The sequence below is a fragment of the Boleophthalmus pectinirostris genome, unplaced genomic scaffold, assembly GCF_026225935.1.
Source record: "Boleophthalmus pectinirostris isolate CB_2022bp ecotype Guang Dong unplaced genomic scaffold, ASM2622593v1 HiC_scaffold_17, whole genome shotgun sequence".
NCBI lineage: Eukaryota > Metazoa > Chordata > Actinopteri > Gobiiformes > Gobiidae > Boleophthalmus > Boleophthalmus pectinirostris.
Genome location: NW_026571115.1, coordinates 17254256 through 17269513, shown reverse-complemented (window position 1 = coordinate 17269513; position 15258 = coordinate 17254256). Strand labels below are relative to the sequence as shown.

General features: G+C 39.0%; 1 protein-coding gene across 1 annotated transcript in view; it reads right to left on the bottom strand.

The window, feature by feature from the left end:
- The window catches only part of adgrl1a (adhesion G protein-coupled receptor L1a), a 93654-nt gene extending 82170 nt beyond the window's left edge, over positions 1-11484 (bottom strand). The window contains exon 1 of the mRNA XM_055152407.1: positions 11415-11484. Coding sequence (XP_055008382.1) covers positions 11415-11484 — 70 coding nt within the window. The remainder of the gene's footprint in view (positions 1-11414) is intronic.
- Positions 11485-15258: the final 3774 nt, after the last annotated feature.

Here is a 15258-nt window from a genome sequence, read left to right as displayed (position 1 = left end):
ATATGGTTTCTTTAGGGGTAAAACCCTTGTTCATCTCTGGTCATGGATCTGATCCATCAGCTGTGTGTGCAAATACAAACACATGAAAAGTGTTTCAGCAGAACAAATAGATGAGCTGAAGCGGGGGTGGTGTCTCCACCTGAGAAGCGCTTTCCCCGAAACAAACAACAACAAAAAAACACGTGCGCAGACGGACTGCTCAGAACAACATATAACCAACCAAACGGGATTCACGCTTCTGTCCGGATGCTTTGCACCTCATCGGAACCAGCCGCAGTCGAACACGGAGGACCGGAGCAGCCCGCCCGGACCTGTGGTCCACAGTGCATTCTCGCTTTTCCAGCACGGAACCTGCGCACAGATGACTGCACTGAAGCCCTCGGACCCAGTCCTTTGCGCGCTGGTCTTGCTCGTCCCCATCTGGAACCAGGACAATCTGACCAACACTGGAACCCCAGCCCCGTCTTAAGGGGCTGCGCGCTGACTGCTCCCAGGTGTTTGGCGCTGCTGCCAGAGCTCAGAGCTTCCGGGCTGATGTGCGTGGAGTTGTGTACAAAGTTCTACATGCTGTTGTTTTATGAGTGCTCCTATGCACGATCAGAAGAAATGCGACTGCTGCTCTGAATACTTCCATCATCGTTGTCAAAGCAACAGGTAAACGTCGGTCGCACTTTCGGCACGTCAGCTCCTAAAACTCCATTTATCTCAGTTTACACACAAACGTGAAACTGGAGTTTTCCAAAATCTCCACTCTAGCCGGAGTTTTTAGAAAGATTCGTTTTCAGATGCGAATTCTCTGTTTGCGTGTAAACGATGTGTACAAACGAAGGGAAATGTCTCTGTTTTAAAAATACCCGTGTACGTGTAAACGGGGCCTAAATGACAAAGGAATAAACACTAACCACCTGATTTCAGTGGCTACAGATGGCGCACAGAGTATGAGAGGGTCGCAAAAAGGGGTTTGTGTAATCATGAATGCTCATTTTGTATTTGTAGCCGACTTAGTCATTTTAATAGTTGGCTTATATAGCTAATATACTGACAGCCTATGTTGCCTTCATATTAGGCTTATATAAGGCTTTTAATTTTTTGCGGCTCCAGGCAGGTATGGTTTTTGTTTTTTTGGGCCAATATGGCTCTTTGAACATTTTGGGTTGCCAACCCCTGCACTAGACGGTTTGCAAGAACCCCGGGAGTTGTAGACCACGCACTGGCCAGTCAGTGAAGAGCTGTGAAGCCATGACGTCAAACTCAAGCGCCCGTCTGGGTCCCTTTTGTGGTACAACACAACAGTAAACAAAGAGGTCGAGATGGATGTAGACAAAGCCATACATTCTATTTGGCAACGATTCCCAAGTTCGAGGATTTAAAGCCGGAACAAAGAGAATGTTTGGTGAGTTTTATCAAGGGATTGCCCTATTGCCCTTCTTCCTACGGGGATTTGGTGCATTACATATGTCACAACCAAACAGCAGTGGTTAGTGGTTGGTTAAATAAAAAAGCACCTGCCAACTGTCGAGCAAACGATTCCTAATACTGCATGGTCAGATGTCAGATGGTTTCCACAAATTGAAACCAGCTGGTGAGTCAGGCTAAAATACTATAGACTGTATGACAAAAATATGATATTTTTGTGCTCTCAATCTCCTAACCATTTATCTAGGTTTTTATCTCACCTTTCTCAGAATCTATTTTCTTCATGGACATTCAAATACATTCTCTACAAATCACTCCTTACTATTTCTAGTCCTACTTTTACCTTACTGCCAATGTTACAAATGTCCGACTTCCACCAGACTTTATACAAACACATACATTTCGGTGAGTTTCATGAGTCCCCAAAGCCCCCACAGTTTGTCCTGTAGAGAAAAGAGAAGCAGCTATCGCAACACGCACAAACAGCCCTGCTCTCCACAGCCCATTTGTGTAGACGCGTGTTTATGTTGCACCAATCAATGTACACAAGCCAGCAACTCGGACTAGGCAAATACACAGACAGAGAGGGCCTGGTATCCTGTGAAGTGATGAGCAAACAGAAAAACCAGGCGCGGTCCAGAGACATAGGAGCATCTTCAAAAACATCCATCCCAAATGCGCCGCCTCCGTGTCCCAATATATGTTCAAAGGGCGTGCATTAACCTTTGGCTCACACGACGCACCGCTCTGTGATCCACGGCTCTCAGCCCAGCCTTTGAAGAGCCACCAGAGAACGGGACAGAGAGGGAGGGTGGAGAGGGAGAGAGAGGCGAGGGGGAGAGAAGAGACAGCAAAACAACAAGTGCTTCGGATTTTTTGAGAGTCACACATTGCGATACAGTTTAGAATCATGATTTTAAATCTAATACTGCAATATAATCCTACATGAAAGTATTTGTCTTTGTCCTCTTGTACTTGTATATAGCCAAGATATATTTTGTATTACTATATTTCTATATTTACTTTTTATTTGCACATTTGGATAATTATGCCTTATTTGACACCAGTCTCTTGCTATTTTGCTTACTTAATTTGAATTTATTACTACCATTTATAGTTTGCTTTTTGTTATTATACTCTTATACTGTGATGTGTAAACTACTGTGTCCAAATAATTTCACTTGTGGATTTATACAGTTGTGGTAGTACTAGTAGTAGTAATAGTAGTAGCCCATATCATTAATGACTCTATATCTAAAAATACAAAATATTCACAGTTACACATACAATTCCCTACACATTATATCAATATCACCTTAAAATTTTTAATTTAGGGCCAGGGGAAACATGAATAATTCAGTTTCCACAACTGTTTATTTGTTTACAACTGTAACACCCACTTCCCAGGACTTTTATATTACATTTTTTTATGTGTGGGTGGGTATTTATTAAATTTTAAGCTTAATTAAAACTAAGAATGGGTAAGGTTATGATAAGTCTCAAGGAAATCCATGCCAAGTCAATGTAACATTCCCAAAAAGTCATGTTATGTGTGTGAATAAAATGTACACAATTACTAGCCTGTAGTTCCATTTCTATTGTCTAAACGTTGAAGTCTGACTTTTGTTCGAAGCATTTATCTGCACAAATGACTGATTTTGTTCTTGATATTTTGTCCACAGCAAAGCAAGGAAAATAGGGGTAGTAAATAGAGAAATTCAATTTGCTGGAAGCCAAGTCATCATGGTGTAAGTGTTTAGAGAGCAAAGCACAATCACCGGAGGAAAATGAACGACAAGTGCGGAGTATCGACTGTGGCTAATAACAAGAGAATACAAAAGAACCAGGAACCAAGGAAATCAGGAGCCACAAAGGGCTTTAGCGGCAATCTGTAACGCAAAACACACATGAGGAGCGGAAATTTCCAACAGCCAACAAAATTAACAATTACAGTCGGAGGCAAATTTAGCCCTAACACCCAGAAATGTGATTCAATTTTGTGCCTGTGAGCGGCCATCTTGAACTGGTCGAGGCTGAGGAATCATCAAGATCTATACATTAAAATGCAATTGCTTCATATGGCTCCCCAGTGACACAATTTAAGCTCAGAATACATTAGGCCTTATGTCAATGATTATGCAATTTAAACTTATAGGATTGTGCATATCGGTGCATAACAGGCAGCCGATTTTGCACTGCACCAGGTCATTACAGCTGTCAATCATCTGTTTTCCTTACCCGCTCCCCCCGTATCCCCCTCGCCCCCCGCCTCCCCAAGAAGGCCCCTGATTGGCCAGCGTCTCCCGTCACGCGCTCTGGTTTTGTTGAGTCTGAAGGAGAGCCAAGAGTTTATGTGCAGCGGTCTCTGTTTTCACTGCAATATGCTAAAAGGTTATTATGGAATTATTGCTCAGTGGGGCAAAAGAAATGCCTACTGCCTACTGGAGCTTTCAGGCTGTTTTCGATGAGATTTCGCTACCCGTGGCTTAGTGTAAACAAAATGTAAAGGTTTTTGATGTACATTCTGAACTTTACGGAAGTACTTAAAGAAAGATATGCAGTGACATTTAACAAAACAGCAAGACTCCGTTGGTGACAGGGAGTCTTTTATTTTTTATTTTTTATATGGATCTCATCTATGTAGCTATATATGACTAAATTCATTAAACCATAGGCTGTCATAATATGATTATGGTGAACAATCAAAATATGATAATGTCAGCCATTATATTTTATATGACAAATCTGTAATGTGAACATCCCTAATCCGGTAGAAATTGACATATATTAAGAATAGACTGACTGTATTGATGTCATTTCAAGAAAACACCAAGCTCTGTATTTAAATATTTTTCATAGGGCTTTTGCAGTGGCAGATTAAAACATTAAAACCTGTCTTTGTTTAGGCTCATTAGCCTCTTGGAATCCTCAAAATTAGCCACATTAAAGAATAGTTGCTCTTTTCATGTAAAAGCAGCATAACTGACATAAAATACAACTCCAGCCATCGCAACCACACATGTGCAGTGCCTTAAACTACTAGCCATAAATTATATAAAGAAGTGGACTAAGGGAATGTCACCCATAGTATTTGGCTCAGTATTAGAAATAGGAATTTATTCACTGACAAAATAGCGAATTAAAAACAACAGAATAATCAGGGGCGGTTAATACGAACATTTGAGACCAAAATGACAAGGCTCACAACAGCAGTTACAGAGAGAGGTGTGACCATTTTGAAAAGTCAATTGGAGCCAGAGTCGATGGAGCCGTAAGCGGCCCCATGCTCACTTCCTATTGGGAATGCAGCAGTTAAGTACATTTATATATACAGTCTATGCTACTGGCGCACAGTGTTCCTATAGAAAAAGAATGAATAAAAGACCTATATATGCCATAAAATAGGCAGAACTATGTTGAAGGACTCAGAAGTGATGAGAATAACCTGGAAAGACGCAGGAATGTTGTCAAGGGACTAGAAGATGTGGAGTAAACGTGTGACCCAAATCCGCAACAATGCCTGAGATGAATAAATAAATAAGCCTGTATATACCACAAAACAACATACAGCTAAAACAGCCAAATCACATGCAAACACTTTGGTATAGTCTGGGGCCTTTACTGAGGAGATAAAAGCCATCATATACTGCGTAACTCTCCTTTAAATAACTACTACATAGACCATTCGCAAATAAATAAAGACGAGAAACAGTAATCGTGAAACTAATTTATGCCACAGACACAAAACCCTAAAGCAGATTTAAACCACAAAAAGTTTTCTAAATGTTCAATACTGTAAAAAAAATTAAAATAACAATAATAATGAGCTGCAACAAATAAATATCAGAATGAAACACTTAAGTAGTTTACAGTAAGTAGTTTGCATCGGTAATAAGGCATAAAAGTTATTAACTTAACCTTTTACAGCTTAAATCTTATCATATAGTCAAAAAATAACAAAAAATGTGTCACTAAAAATACACAGAAAATAAATATTGACCCAAAAAAATATTGTTCCAACTTTCATATATTGAATTATAAGTCAATATAGCAGTGGCAGTGCGGTCAAGGGAAGCAGTGGTTGCCCAATAAAATCTAAAATCATCACATGTGAAAAGTAAAATTAACTCGTTTGGAGTTATATCCAAATAATCCTATTTTCCCTATTTCTGTCTATTTGCAACATGGTTATAATCCATAGACCCTACTATGGTTATCGTTGTTACTACAGTCTTCTGGTCACTGAGCAAACTGCAACAACCGCGTTTCCGAAAGTCCCATGAACTTGTGCCTTTCTACGGAGGCCTGGAGGTCTATGTTGAGAGTGCGGCTTTTACTCTGCTCTCTGACAACCGCAGAGACCAGCCGGTTGTTTTAAAGGTTTGCGCATGTGTACTGAGGACAGGACAGCCAGCTCAAACAGCGTTGAATAAACCCACATCATCATCTGTGGGAACTGGAGATGTGCGGTGATTCCACGTGAGTGCGCAAGTGCAGCAGGAGACGACAACAGCTGCACCAACTTTCAACACAAGTGTCTAAAAATAACTCTCTGTTAGCGACAAGTCATTTTAGTTTTGTGTTTGTAATGATTAGATATTAGTTAGAAATACAGGCCGTCATTTAACCAAACATTGAGCTAGTTTTAGGGCTAGTTTGTGTGAAATGGAGGATTCATCGGAAGCAGTGGAGTGAGAGCAGCTGGGGCAGTGAAGAGTCCACCCTGTCTGTGTTAATGAAGGAGCGACAGTGTCAGTGGAATAACAGCACTGTTACACATGTGTGGGGAAACATGTGTGTGCTTTGGACCTACTCCACTTCAGGAAAATACAGGACATTTTTTCAGGAAAGACGTAGTTTTGCATCTGTGCTGTGAGAGGTGAGTGTGAGTGCGCTGTTCTAACGCAGGGCTGTGTTTAAGGGGATGTTTGTGACACATCAGCCTGTGTTATTATAAGTGCACCTGTCAGGCCAGTGCACCTGTCTGAGAAGTGCACTGTTGTTGTTACTATCTCTTCATGATCTTTATGAATGTACATTTTGTTGCGTAGTAAGTGCACATGTGTAGAGATGCAATTCATATGATTTCTAGATGCATTATAATAATTACATAGATAACAACAGTCCTGAAGGCTCAGCTGCAAAAATAAGTTGTAGGAGTAGAAACAAATAGCCCTGTTTGTACAAAGATGGTGTCAAACATAGTCTAATATATACAAATATTAATAAACGATATGGTCTAGGCTTCTCTAATTTGACTCCAAAACAGCACAGTATATATGCAATTAATGTGAGTAAAAATAAATATACTAACTTACAGTGTAGTTTCCATAAAAAGTGGCATTATTAAATTGTTATCCACTAACTATGTCCACCCCAGGTCTGCTTTCCTACCCGTGAAAGTCACTGCACGCTACTGCGATATAGTGATTATCGTGACAGGCCTATTCACACACTACAGTTCTATAAGCAAATCTTTAAGTACATACCACTATATCAGGCAGACACATCAGCCCATCTGGATAAGTGCAGTGATTTTGCTCCTACTGTAAACACACATGTATATTTTTGCATAGGGGATTTAAAAGCCACAAATAGCCTGGTAATGAGCTGTTTCACACAAAGGCTCATAATGGCATCTCTATGTCAGGAAGATTAACATGATTCAACAGCGGTAATGAGCTTTTTCAATAGTCTGTGTGTGTAGGCAGCATTGTGATATGTTATGGATATATGTTATGCGTTAGACTATGTGTCAGAGGGCCCCGGTGCTAATAAAACATGGCTGCAGTGTATTTGTACAGGGGACCAGAAGGGTAGAGTACATCCAAATATATGAATATGTCTGACATTACACATTTTCATCTAGTATTTATTTATTATAGGGATTTCTAGTGGCCAAAAACCTGACCTAAATTGTAATGTAGCGTAGTGCTGTAACCTGCGTGTTTCTCTCGTGATATTTAATCTATACCCATTCTAGGTAAAGCAATAACATTTCCATGGCCCAAAACAACTAAGGAACTGTGACTATCAATAAAATAACTAGGAACTATGAAGATAATTTACTAATGAAAGATGTTGTTTGGATTAGGAATAAACCATGTGCAAATGAGGACTAAACCAAGACTAAACAAGAACTAAACCAGGTACCAAACAGTGCTCTCCATTCCCAACACATGTAATCCTTAAAACGAACCACAGCTAAGTAAACATATAAGCATGTGTTTGACTGGCTCCCTTTCCAAAGAGTGAGAAATACTGCTAATGGAAATGTCTACACTGAATGAGAGTTTAGTCGAGTCGTGGGGATGTCCTGAAATGGTGGAGATTGTGGGTTTAACAGGGTAAATATTCACTGTGTGTGGAGGGATGTGTACATAAGTCATGCTGCTTAAGAGCATTTTGGTTAAAGAGCCGGCTCCAGAGCAGAACCAATGTGTCTGAATATTGGGGTAAATATTAGAGCGTGCAGCCAAGAGGAGAGGGAGGTTAAAGCACAGCAGATTAATAGGAACAAAGAGGAGTACCAAGAGCCTACATTACCCTGTGAGGCCATGTGTGGTGATCCTGCAGCTTTTTAAATGAGTTCTGATTAGCCCAGAAACGATCTCAGCTGCTCTTGTCAAATCTAAACTTAACTAAAAGAAAAATCTCTCACGCTCCAGGCCACACCATGATGGAGATAAAATTGTAAAGTCTTAATATTTCTGTAACTTATATAACTATAACTACATCCACCTACTTGGATTATCATTTTACCCAATATCAATACAGTGATAGAGTATAGTTTTTATTTTTAATTTTGTATGCTTTTATTTTAATTTTGTAATGCGTACCAAAATTGTTGTGCGACAATAACATGTTATCTTGTAAAACTGCCAATTAATGACAGTGACATTTTATCTGTGTTGAAGAAAAACATTTAAAATTTGCTCTTTTAAAGTTCTAAAAACCTCTCTTTCCCAGAGCTGCACCAGAAGGGAGACAAAATTATATAAAATTTCTGTAAGACGTGAATATATTTATGTGTTTATAAACTACAGACTAGCATAATAGCTGAGTAACAATCTTGAAATAATGTAAAAAGCTGTTGGGATGATGTCCGGTAAATTGTCCATGACCATTTTATGTTGAGAAAATTAGTCTTGTAAATTTCATACTCCTAAAAATGTTCCCAGGGCCACACCAGAAATAAGCCAGCATTCACAAGGCAATCTTAATCGTACCAGAATAATATGAACACTGTATACATGCCTGAAAGCCCAATTTAAAGTGAAAAAAGGGACTCCTTAATTCCATCTAACCAAATGGTACGGCAGTGCTTTCGGCCTGAATGCTGATAACAGTCAATTGATTATTAATCCATTCCTAATACTCCCCCAGCGTCAGGGCAAACGGGAGTTGGAGGCAGAAACGGGCACAAAAACACACTCCCACATCCACACAGCAACACACAGAGACACAACGCCAGAGGCCAAAAGTGTCAGATGGAACAGAGCGTACGCTACCAAATTCAGTGTTGCACAAAGCAGCCAAATTAAGATGCAGAAAAACAGAAAACAAGCACCTACTCAAATTGGAAGCACATGGCCGGACGGAGCCAGCGCAGAAGGACGGCACACTAATATTCTGGCCGTGTCTCATTCTCTTAACCCTTGCATATTTTTGACATTCTGTACATTCTATTTCTGAGTGGAGTCTGCATGTCCTTCCTGTGTCAAAATGAGTTCTCTCCAACTTCCTCCCACTGCCTAAAGCGATGTATGGTGATCGGGGAAAAGGTGATTCGAAATTGGGTCCAGTGAATGCACATGAGTGATTGGTTTGTCAGTTTTTAACTTATCATATAAGAGAGAAGTGGTGTACCCCGGTCAGTAGTTGGGGTAAGGTCCAGGCTCTTGCAATGACGATTTAAGTTTTATGAAATTTTAGATGCCACATTTTTGGGTTGCAAAGAGCACATGTAATTCTTTATTGGACAGCTATTATTAACTTCATATTTTGACACTTTTCAAATTAAAATAAAAAGGAAGTATAATATTATTCACTTTGTATGTTGTAGTTAGGTAAATAATACTGGACAATATTGTCTTTGTGTCTTCATTCTAGGTTCTTGTCCCACTGTGCCTTTGGTAGGACTCCAGTTCAAGCATTGACAGGTGTTAAAAGAAAGTAAAATAGAATAGTATTTGAATATAAAATGCATCTAAATTTTAATATTTTTGAACTAAATTATTAAAACAGGAAAATTCTATAGTAATCAATTTAACAGTAACAGTTATAAGTAATAGTTTGTATTTGCCTGATTACTATAAGAATCATCAACGCATGAGTTTGTGTCCACTCTGAGTACGTTCCAAGGCTTAGGGGGTGCTTGAGACAAAGGAGGTTGGGACCCCCTGCTCTGCTCGACCTCATGTCCACCACACTGTGTCCTATTGGCCCGCACACATCATTGGGGGCACACAGCAGATGGTCACCACTAGCAGAACCTCCTCCTCCTGCTGTCTTATACTTACTCTGCCCATCTTCAACCATGCCCCCGCTGGTATTATTTTAAATCAAGCAGGTCCTCTACCCTGCAGCCACCCAACCACCAGTGCATAGAGTCGCACGCAAGGAGCAAATGAAAGAATCTTACGGTACATGCACATTTGAGCAGGTCACACATATGGCGCCATTACATGCACGGGTTCCCCCTCGTACTATCTTTCCACGCTTCAAATCACATCAAGATGACAAGAGATTTTATTGACGTCCACATATGCACTTTCTCTCTGCCTCCCTCTCTCTCTTTCTTCTCTGAGGAGCTGTATTAGTCGTTACACGCAGACAGTTTGGTTAATCAAGTGAGGTGTTTCTAGCCTGGTCAGCAAGTCGATATGTTTACAACCAATGGAGTGCTCGAAGCTAAGGTATAAATATGGGGACTTCATTTGCAATAACATGGTCATTGCTGTTACAGATCACAATGGAGTTCATGCATATATTTCAGCCATGTTCACTAATTAAATGTGTAACCTTTTATATGCTACATGGACATATATGGGTCTTTGGTTTATTGTATGTGCTGTTGTTTACATAATGCTGCTAAGGGTTGACTAGGGATGCGCCGATCTGATACTGGTAACAGATAGCAGCACTACTGAAACTGATACTGAAAAAATTGATGGATCATATATCGGCTTCCAAATTTCAGTTCAGAGGATGTCCTAATTATATATATTAATTGATTTTAAAAGACTATTTATGGTTGGTTGGTCATGGTTGGCCCAGAAGTCTCAAAATGTCTCACATATTATTTACTGTAGTTACTTGAGATAAATAACAGCTACTGTACATAACACATTTGGATCAATTTTGTCTCATTTTATTTTGTAGGAAATAAATGTTCTCAGTCTCTGTACTGGTATTGATTGAGACTGGGTATCAGCAGATATTTAAAGCTGTTGAACTAGAATCAGAACTGAAAAAGCTGGATTGGTGCACCCCTTGTTGTGTATGTGTAAAAACATCCATTGGACTTAACATTATTATTTTTATAACCTTCATTCACCAAAGCAGAATACTTCATAATTTTAATCAAAAATCCTTTTAAAGTTAATGAAATACAAAGTTGAGCATCCTCTGCTTTAATTGAAGTCAGCAGACATAGTTGACCCGTGTGCCTACTGTATCTGGCTTAAGTAATAGCATTTTATCTCTAATTTTGAGCAAAAAATACAAAAGCCATCATACCCATGATTTTTGTTGAATAAAAGAGAAAAATGACAGATGTGCCATCCTAATTTTTGTCTATCCTGTTAATAAAGCGAGTTACCATAGAAATACATTTTATAGTATAAAATAAGCATAGATAAATCTGACCATGTATTGGGTTAGATCCAACTTTAGGGCCTTTGTCGTACTAAATAAGATTTTTTTTTTTTTTGTAAACTATGCACTAGCGCTTCATTGCTAATTGTTTGTAAATCATACGTATAACATTGACATACCTTGGGATGAGGGACTGACATTGCTGAAAGCCACAGCGCAGGTGAAGATGAACCAGACTGTGAGAGCCATGTTTGAGGCTGATGAACGAGGAGGAAGAGGGCGGGGCTACAGCTGACGGCAGGCACAGGTGAGTGGGGTACACCTCTCCAGCTCACACCCTCCCCACGATGAACCTGCAAAGAAAACAAAACAAAACATTAAAAAGTTTGAAAGATAGAGTCCTCGGATGTTCTTCACAACTTTGTAATTTCCAAATTTGACAGTGCAGTTATTTATTCATTTAGCACTGAAATATGTGCTAATAACGGCGCAGAATACTAAACACTGCATCAAAGAGCAGTGTGGAAGTCTCAGTTTGGCTGAATTTGAAATCCATTAGTCAAAAAATTTGTAGCAGAATCAAATGTACAAATGCACACAGAACAGCTACTTAATTGCCTAAGAAAATAGTGACTTTGATTACAAAACACCACAGCCAATGCATGTTAAAATAACTTCATCTGTAACTCTGGAACAGGAAATTGTGTATTTTCTTTTTTTTTTTTTTCACTTTTGCAAATTGTTCCACACTGCTTTGGGGGTAAGCGTGTACAAATTCAAACCCGCCGAAGCATAAAAAGACTAGTATCATAACGTTTGCTCTCCTCAGAGTTAGAAATGAAATAATGACTATATTCCCCCTCCTCTGAAAAGAAGAAGCCCCATTTACAGCCAGGCGGAGAAAACACACACAAATGCGAGGCCATTTTGTGCACGCTGGCATGGCAACAGCTGTTCACACTGCCATCACTCTCCTGTGTTTGAATGGTTGATTGAATAAGACACGCTACATATGTTTTGGGGCTGTTGCCGGAGCAATACTCAACATGTGAAAAATACATATCTGGCATGTGTGTGCGCTTGTGTGTGTATGTGTGTGTGTGTGCACGCAGGCAGAGAGACAGTGAAAAGTGGTGAGTCAGTAGGCAGTGCCGCAGGGCTAACAGATTTCATTTGCCTTATGAAATAAATCACAATCTGGAACTTAGCTCTGATTTTCTGACAGGAGCAGGGTCTTCCCCCTTCAGGCTCCCGCACACACAGACTGCTGAGGTTGGATTTCAGTCTTGACAGTGCACTGGTGGATTGACCACAGCTGTGCCGTGAAGTTTTAAGAGGCGTCAGTGTCATTTTATACAGTTGTTGGGATCAATCAGGTTTTGTTATAAGGGCCATCAATGACAAGTATAAACTCCTTTAGAGAGATGGGACAATAGCAAATTTTAGTTAGGACTGTCACGACAACATAAATTTAAACTACGGTAATGTACAGTAATGCCTCTAACATAAAAATCTAAGAGCAGATTTACACCAGAAAAACTATTCTAAATCTACAATACGGTTAATCTGACCATATAGCCAAAAAAAAACAAAAACACAAATTCCCCTGCAGTGCAAAAAAAATGTACAAACGATAAATACTGACCAATACTGACAAAAAATATTATTCCAGATTTCATATACTGAATGATAACTTGATATAGTAATTATCATTATGATTTTTGTGGGAAGAAACAACACGATGATAACATTTGTCATAATTACTGACATGTGATCAAACAACAATGAAATCCATCTTGATTTTGAGTGTATGTTGTTTTCTCCTTCTGTTCTTGAACTTTGTGTTGCAACACTCTAATTGAAAAGTTTATCCCAGTTTTCTTTCATGACAGCGGACTAACAGATTACCATTCCTCCTTTGATTATCTTTAGGAACTTTTTGATTCAATTTAACAACAATAATACATTTTATTTATATTGCATTTAAAGGAAATCTCAAAGTGCTACAGCAGGTAAAAAAATAAGTCAGTTTAAAATAATAAGCAGTACAAGATCATATGAAATACAGAATTAAAATGGTAATAAAAAAGTAGTGGTAATAGTAGATAACATGATGAAATCCACCAGATAAGAATTTTGCATTGAATTTTACTTTTTGGAGTATATATTGAGTTGAAATTATTTAATTAGGCTCAATTTTTCTATTATAATGTGATTATATTATTATCATCATTATCAATTAACCAAATAATTGTGATATCCTTTGCTATTTAACTCACCTGCGCTAAAACAAAACTTGATTTTTCACTGACATATCTTGATACATGCAGGTAAAATATTCATGTTATTCTAAATTCCCCAAAAGTGTTACCTCTTATTAAAATTGTACCTGAATCCAACCAACACATCGAGCAAACTAAGATATTATCAGTTTTTGCCATTACCTAATTAGCAAAGAAAACATGTCACTTTACGGCTTAATTACTGTTATTCATAGACTCATTTGAAATCTGCACTGCTGTAAGCCTAATAAAAAACCTTGAGGTACCCCAAAAAAATAATATTACAAGCCTTTGACTGCAAATTTATACACAACAGCTCATAGTTCAAGCTGTCAAAGTCATTACCTTCACTGACAAATATTGCCATCAAAATGCGTTGGTGAATATTTGGAAATAAATCAAAGCCTTGTGTTTTTCTTCCCTCCAGACTGATTTGGCGTCACTTTCGCTCCTCGGCCCCTCCCCCCGCTGACCTTCTTTGATATTTACCCAGTTCCCCAGTGGCACGAGCCAAACCACCACCCTCTGCCTCTTAATACTGTATGAGAATTAGTATGACAGTCGTATCGTTAGGCCAAGCAAAGACTGAACAGGAACTGAATTTAAAGGTACAATGTGTAACTTTTCTGGTGGAGGGTTCGCCATCGGCTTGTCTCCATGGAGATGTTATTGCTTACTCTGGAATGTCCTAGCTAGTATGGCATTCAACTTATCCATCTTGCATTTATTCAATAACAAGGGTTTTTATTGTGTAACTTTTCAAGTGGAGGGTCTGCCAGCTGCTTGTTTCCATGGAGATGTTGTTGCTTTGTCTGAAACGTCCCAGTATGGCATTAAACTTATCCATCTTGCATTTATTCAATAACAAGGGTTTTTATTGTGTAACTTTTCCAGTGGAGGCTCTGCCATCTGCTTGTTTCCATGGAGATGCTGTTACTTGCTCTGGAATATCCCGGTATGGTCTTAAACATATACATCTTTATTCAATAACAACAGATTTTATTGACTTAAAAACTTGCTACGCCTCCACACAGATTTGATGAAACTTGGCCTCATAGCATCACCTGCTGTCTCCGTAGAGATAAATATGTGTAAAGTCATACTGTGGAACATTCCAGGAAACATCTCCACGGAGAAAGGCTGGTAACGAGCAAAGTAACACAGTGCACCTTTAAGTCCAGTAAAATTATCACATGTTTTAGCTGTTTTTTTGCCCAAAATGTATTAGAGTCATGTTGACCCATAGAAACAGTTGGAGTTAAAATGTTGTGTGTGACCACCCTCGATGATGAAAATAAAGACACACTGTGAGGGGAAACCAGTGGGACAAAAGCTGACAGCTAATAGCATGAGCAAAGTTGAGTTTCTGATTCCCACCTACCACACTCTCTATTGACAATCAAAAGGTGACTCCACGCAGAGCCGGGACAGGCCTTTTAACCAAAACTTTTTAAACAAAACAAATATGTATTTCCTCTCATTCATTCTCATTGTTTAGTCTTTGCAACAGCAGCTCTCAGCGGTCCACAACAGAAAATACAAATGTGGACAAATTGATTTTATTTTCAGACAACATAAAACAGGCATAATTTTGTTGTGGTGGTAGAATAGGAATGAGATGGAGATGTGCGGAAGGCCAGGATGCAGGAAAAAACATGTAGATCTGACAAAGAAGAGATCAAAGAAACTATAAAAAGACGAAGCGAAATTAGGATGCAGCTCAAGTAACTTCCAAAACAAA